The 7,500-nt window shown below is 41.7% G+C and overlaps 1 protein-coding gene across 1 annotated transcript; it reads left to right on the forward strand.

The window, feature by feature from the left end:
* Positions 1 to 748: 748 nt before the first annotated feature.
* Positions 749 to 1,581, forward strand: LOC119598875 (histidine-rich glycoprotein-like). Its single transcript, XM_037948569.1, has 2 exons — positions 749 to 794; positions 903 to 1,581. Exons 1-2 carry the CDS (start codon positions 783 to 785, stop codon positions 1,503 to 1,505), a joined length of 615 nt encoding a protein of 204 aa, XP_037804497.1. The 5' UTR covers positions 749 to 782; the 3' UTR covers positions 1,506 to 1,581.
* Positions 1,582 to 7,500: the final 5,919 nt, after the last annotated feature.

Consider the following 7,500-nt stretch of genomic DNA (forward strand, 5'->3'; position numbering starts at 1 on the left):
GTATATACCGTATATATATATATATTTATCTATTTGTCTATTGGTTTATTTATATGCCTGTGTATGTATGCATGTATGTATGCATCTGTATATGTATATATATATATATATATATATATATATATATATATATATATATATATACATACATATATACATATATATATATATATATATATATAAATGCCTGTATGTACACACACACACACACACACACACACACACACACACACACATATATATATATATATATATACGGTATATACATATGCATACCTATATATGTATACACACACATGCATAATGTATACATACATAATATGTACGTGCCTATTCGAGAACATGCATACATGCACACATACACAGTAAAACACATACATGAATACATACATTAACACACTAATAAACCAATCAATACACACAGATAAATTATATATACATACTCAAACACACACACACACACATATATATGCTGTAAATCTGTTTATTTAGGCCCTTAGAAAGTTAGACTTAAGATTTTTTTTCATTATGTCAGCCGCAGATGTGCAAGGAAAATTCCTTACTTTAAGGAACTGTTAGTCTCTTGCAGGGGATTAATAACAATTAATGATTAAGACACCCAGGTAATTCCTAGAGGCGGCTCCTTCATATCACGTGGGCGTGTCTTACTCAAAGCCAGTTTCTATCGTTCTGTCAAGGTCTTGCGTGGGAACAGGTATATAAGGAGCTGGACGCATTGCCGAAGTCACATCGCCCTGTTCCGTCTCAACAATCCTGCAGAGATGAAGTACTTGGTGGGTAGACTTTCGGCATGATCGCTCTTCTGTGAGAGAATTAATGTATATTTTGTAGAGTGACTGATTTCTATAATAAGTGTTTAATTTAACATTGTGTACCATCAGGTGTTTGTGCTCCTGGTGGCTGCCGCTTGCGCTTCTGAAGTGGAGAAGCGAGAGGCGGAGCCAAGTCGTGCCTACAGCTATGGTTACGGTCTTCACCACCACGCCTACCCTCACACCTACTACCACCCCTACCATCGTTTCCACAAGAGGTCCGCTGAGCCTGAGGCCGATGCCGAGCTTTCCTACGGAGGTTACTACCGTCCCTATTCCTACGGTTATCACAACACTCCCTATGTCCACCACCACTACAAGAGGTCTGCCGAACCTGAGGCCGAAGCAGAGCCCTCTTACGGTTCCTCTAGCTACTACCGACCCTATTCCTACGGCTACCAATCACACCACTATATTCCATCCGTCCACCACCACCACAAGAGGTCTGCTGACCCCGTTGCTGAGGCTGAAGCCAGCTATGGCTACAGATCATACCAACCCGTGTATTACCACTCTTACCAATACACCCCCTATACTCACAGCCACTACAAGAGATCTGCCGAGCCAGAAGCTGATCCAAGTTTCAGCTATGGTCACCACCGCCAGTCCGTGTACCGTCCCTACCATAGCGGAACTCACTATGGTTATGGTTACCGCGCTCACCACCACTAAGGTACTGCCCTGAAGTTATCTTAAGGAGTTTTATATTGAAAATTGATTTACAAACAATAAAGTCAATCTAAACGAATTATATATGTATGATTACAGTTACCACACTCACCACTACTAAGTCACTGGATGTTTATATACCCTGAGGTTGTCTGAACGTTGTTTTGAAAATTGACTTAAAAATAATGCAGTCATTCTAAATGAACAATATGATTTAAGAATCATGATTAGTAATTACAGAAAAAATGGAATAGAGAAACACATGTAAGTGAATTAAACAAGCAAAGAAATCCCACAAATAGGTAACTGACAGTCATTAAGTTTAAAAGTTACTAGAACTGTGAATAACTGTAATTTTGATTGAGTTGTAAAGCAATTAAGTTATTGTACTTGTACCTGTGGCTGACTTTTTGTAATCATAACAATTGCAAATGACCTCGTGCAAATATTACACTAATAAAATGTGCCCAATCAACGGTGTACCCGCTGATTGGGAACATGTTCCTGCTATCCGTGTCATAGTCCAGCGCAAGGACCTCTTGCAAAGGGCATCAAGACCTATATAAATAAAGACATCCATATATATAGTATATATGTATCGTATATGTATACTCAGAAGCATGCATATATATGTATACAAACACACAATACCGTGTACAAAAAGATGAAAAGAGAAACAGCCGTAATAAGAATTGAAACTGTTGAATTGAAATTGTTTCATTTCTTATTGCAGCTGTTCTTTTCATACATACATAAATATATAAATATACAGTGTACATACCTACATACACATATATAGACATATGTACATATATTAATAATCACACTGTATATATACACTATCTGTACATATACAGTATATAAGCATGTATATATATACATACATACTGTATATCTATATAGATATTGTATATATACAAAATATATATAATTCTATATATTTTCGTACATAATATATATATATATATAAATATATATATATATATATATATATATATATATATATATATATTGTATATAGCTTGCCTTTTCGCTTGCAGCTGCCACCGCTGGCTAGCGTAGTGCGAAAAAGGGAGCAGCTCTGCATAAGCCTTTCCATCACTGAGACTTCTGCAGTGCTTCCTCGTGGCCACCTATGGAAACTGGGTACCCTGCGGTCCCAGGCTAAACTGTGGGGGATCTCGGAGCAGCAAGAGGCCCCAGAGGTACGGAGCCATGGCCCACCAGTGTGTAGACACACCCTGGCTCTGTACCGACTCCTGCCCCTGGAATTAATGGGCGGCTTGGGGGAGGTGGGCCTTGTCAGCCTTCCTCCCCCCAAATAACTCACTGGCAGCAACCAAAACAAATGGATATGCTGGGGAAGAGGTGCTTTTCCTCCCACCCAACAAGCGAAGTGGGCTGTGGGTCCCATTTGGAGGACAAATATTGGGGTACAGGATGGGAATGAGAGTTACTTGTCCCACCTGCACCCTGGCAGGCGGGACAAGCAACTCACCCACTATGAGGCTTGTGAGGCAAAGCCCTAGGGAACCCCACAGGCGAACGTTGGGCCCCACAGCCTGTGTCGGCGGGGGTGGCAGAGGTGGCGTCCTCCCAGAGCGACTGCCCAAGGTTTAACCTCAGGCGAGCTATCTGGGTAGGCGCTTGGAACATCCTTTCCTTATGGTAGGATGAGCAATTACCTCTGCTATCGAGGGAATTGGAGCAGTTGAGAGTTGAGGTGGCTGCCCTCTTGAAGGTGAGATGACTTGGCAGCGGCACGATCAGTATGGGTGGGTACACCTACTGCTGGTCGTGCCATGGCAATGGTCATCACCTCCAGGGAGTAGCCATAGTTATCTTCAGCCGACTTCATCCCTCGGTAGTTGAGGTAACACTGGTTGATGAGTGTATTATGGCACTGAGACTGAAGTATGCTTTTGGCTTCATGTCTCTTATTGCTATATATGCTCCTACCAATGAGGTTTTCTGGCTCCTGGTATCAGCGCTTCAACCTGCATCGCTGGATATGGTGTAGTGATACAGGTACAGTGGCCATGGAGATCGAACACATTCTTGTTAGCAGAATTGCAGGGTTTACTGGAGTGCCGAGTTTTGTGGCATTGACCATAGGCTGGTAGTGGCTACCCTACGGGTCCACTTCAAAACTCCTTGTCCCTCCATTGGCCACACTAGGGTGTTTCACTTGAGGGAGGAGGTGTGTGCCCATGGGTTCGCCACGCCAGTGTCTGATCGATTCACAGAACTTGAAAACCTGATGGACCCAGTTGCTCTTTGGGAGTTCTTCAAGCACAAAACGCTCAAAACAGCACAGGAGTCCATTGGCGTACTACGGCACCAGAGACAAGAGCAGTCTGGATTCACTCCTGGCAAGTTCACAATAAACCGTATCCTAGCGCTTCAAGTAATTGTGGAACGCCGTCGTGGGTTGCTTGCAGCCTACATCAACCTCAAGAAGGTGTTTGACTCGGTGAATCGAGAAACGCTATGGGAGATTCTAAGACTCAGAGGAACTCTGATATAGATTATTGGCCTTAATAGCAAGCCTATATACCTGTACTGAAAATGCTGTAAAGTGTGGTGGGGGCCTGTCAAACTTCTTCCCTGTTAATTCAGGGGTGAGGCAAGGCTGTGTCCTTGTACCAACACCTTTCAACACCTGCATGAGCAAGATAATGGGCATAGCTACTACCGAAAGTTAGTGTGGAGCAACACTGGGCAATATCAGGATCTCAGACCTTGACTTAGACAGGATAGCAACATAATTGGCTGAGTCCCTGGAGTCACTGGTGGCGGCTCTTGATGCATTTAGCAATGAGGCGAAGCCTTTGGACCTAGAGGTCTTGGACCAAGACCAAGATTCAGGACTTTGGGGGCCTGTTAGGGGAACCTGTTCAGTTGTTCCATGCTTGTGGTGAGGACGCTGAAGTCACAGTGAGCTTTGTATACCTTGGTAGCATAGTCCACATCTCTGGGCTGTCAGACCAAAAAGTCAGTAGACGAATTGGTCTGGCAGCAGGAGCCATGAACCCGATCAACAAGAGCATTTAGAGATGTCGGTACCTATGTGTCTTCAAGACCTTGATACTGCCAGTTTTGCTCTATGGAAGCGAAACCTCGACGGTATCTAATGCCTTGGAGTCTTGTCTTGATGCCTTTTGTAACAAGTCTCTTTGCCGGATCATGGGGTACAGTTGGCAGGACCACGTCTCCAGCCGGCGGTTACACCGTGAGACTGGCATGGGACCTGTTATTTACAAAATCCGGGATCGCCAACTCAGGCTATATGGGGACCTAGCTCGTTTCTCTGTGGATGACCCTGCCTATCAGGTTGTCTATTTGAGAGACAATCCTAGGTGAAGTAGGCCCGTGGGACGACCTAGGTCATGACTTGGGCAGCTCGATGAGACCTGTCGGGAGAAATTAGAGATGGGCTGAGGGCCTAACTGGAGACTCGCCATGAGGGACCTTCATGGCTGGAAGCGAAGGGTGGATGCGGCCACGCACCCCCGTGGGCGTTAGCCCCTTGATGATGATGATGATGATGATGATATTGTATATATAAACAGCATAGACACACACACACATATATGCATACATACATACATACATAGACACACACACACACACACACACACACACACACACACACACACACACACACACACACACACACATATATATATATATATATATATATATATATATATATATATATATATATATATATATATATATATATATATTACATACCCACGCACTTATACATCTACATAATCTCTTTCTCTCTCTCTCTCTCTTTATATATGTATATATATATATATATATTACATATACACATATATAATTATATATACACACACACGTACATACATATACTTGAATGAATATATATACACACCTATATGCTATAAACCAGTGGATATGACTATACTTGTCTATAACTAGAACCATTATCTATCTGTGTATGCATATGTAAAGACAGTGGGCTAAACACGTGAACCTTAGGTATTTTCATCCCTTTATAACTGTCATTCACGCATGTGTAGGAAAAATCTTCAATTAAATAGACTGTTTATTCCATGCATAAGATATCAGTGAATAAAACATTACCTGATTCAAGAATCCTTCTTACAAAATTTATTGAGAAAGACGAACAGGTGTAGAAGACAAAAACAACAACAACAGTATTTGTATTGTAGTGATCGACTTAATTACTTTAATTACCCTCGTTAATTAGGTCATTAGCGCTGCCACCACCTGGTTAATACGTCCAGGAACAATAAGTGTACCAAAAGAAGAAGACGTGTAGAAGGCTATAAACTGGTAAAAAGGAAAGTATGCGTGTGAGAAAAGGAAAAATGACCCAATCAACAAGAGTTTGTCTGGTAAGCGTGTTGAAATCCGAGGGGAGTGCGTGTCAGCCTTAAGGGCTGATAGAAGGTGGTCAATTGCTTGCCACAGGTAGCCAAGTATGGTCTCATATGTCTCTTTAAAAAGGTTTAAGTAAAAAGAGGAATTTCATTCACGGATCTTAAAAATACACATTTATTAAAACAGACATTCTAAAAACACGTAAAACAGGTAAACACCAAAATTTAAACATTAAAACAAATACGGAAACCAGAACCTAAAACAAGACAAAGAAGCACTCAGTTTTTATCATAAAAAATGAAAAGCTTAATATATCCCACCTTACTGCCGTTAAAACGTCCTTACGACCACAGGGGAAACCACAAAAACAACGTCAATAGCTTCCACCGGGTTTACATCGGCCGCTATTAGGACGTTCAACCTATACCCCTGCCTACCCCCGCTCAGTTCCCGTGCTATATATAGCCGACCCCCAGCAAGGATTTAATTAGTGGGCTAGTAACTAGCCCCGGGAACGAACTGACTAATTTCTCCCTCCCTAGATGGCGTGGCAGGTTCCGCCGAAGAAAGACAGCTTGCTTTACTGTAAGCTTGGGGTTACAAGCCCTTACTCCCAATAAAAAGGCTATTTAAACTAGTTAAAAGCTTTAAACTAAGCTAAAAAGGGTATACAAGTTCTTACCCCAGCTTTAAAAGAGTGCATATAAAAACAATAAAATAAAATGGCTATGGTTCCCTTAAAAAAACAAGGATACAGTGCAGGATGAAATAAAATATATAAAACCAATAAAAAAAAGTACGAAGAAGGAAGAGGTATCGTCCACGTGCGTTTGCGCGGTTAAGTCGGCCTTCTTCAGGGGAGACTCAGGCATTCCCAGCGCTCCGGTCACTACAGTATAACCAAACAATCGGATAACACAAATATACATACGATTAAACACAGACGACCAAATCAACCACAGCCTCAAGACAACCAAACCATTCCACCCACTCATCCATCCTTCGATCCAGACGGAGACACAGCCTCATCCTTCAGTCGCCGGCCTCGTCAGCCGCAGCGTTGTCATCATCGTCAGCTGATTGGAACCGCGAGAGGAAGTCGAGAAGTGCCAATGCCATCGCCCTCAAGCAGTGCTACAACTCGGAAGTGATATTATAATGCTGAAATTTATATATATTTATACAAGAAATTAGGTTTCAGATCATTCAAAAATATATTTGCAGATATAGCTGACTGTTTAGAAGCAAGATCACGAGGATTTATTCTGGAGACGACCATGAGAAGAAACGTTATGAAACACCGACTGCTGTTCCTGAAAATATAACCGGCATTATCTGTAATTGTAATTGAGAAAAACAAGAAACACAAGTAATCCTTTATTATTAATGTAATTGACCCAAACCAATGGAATTTACTCAAGCCTAGTTTGTCGGTACCTGCATATTCATCTAAGAGAAAGCTCAGAATAGTTTTTCATAGTGAACTCTCAATGTGGAAGGCTGTTTCCTACTCACTAGACATGTTTTGTTAGGAAAGGCATCAGGAAAAACTAACATATACAAAAACATACGGTGCTTGTGATAGGGTATGTATTTTCCTCCATTTGTATTTCTTTCCTGT

This window comes from Penaeus monodon, chromosome 42, assembly GCF_015228065.2.
Source record: "Penaeus monodon isolate SGIC_2016 chromosome 42, NSTDA_Pmon_1, whole genome shotgun sequence".
NCBI classification, from domain to species: domain Eukaryota; kingdom Metazoa; phylum Arthropoda; class Malacostraca; order Decapoda; family Penaeidae; genus Penaeus; species Penaeus monodon.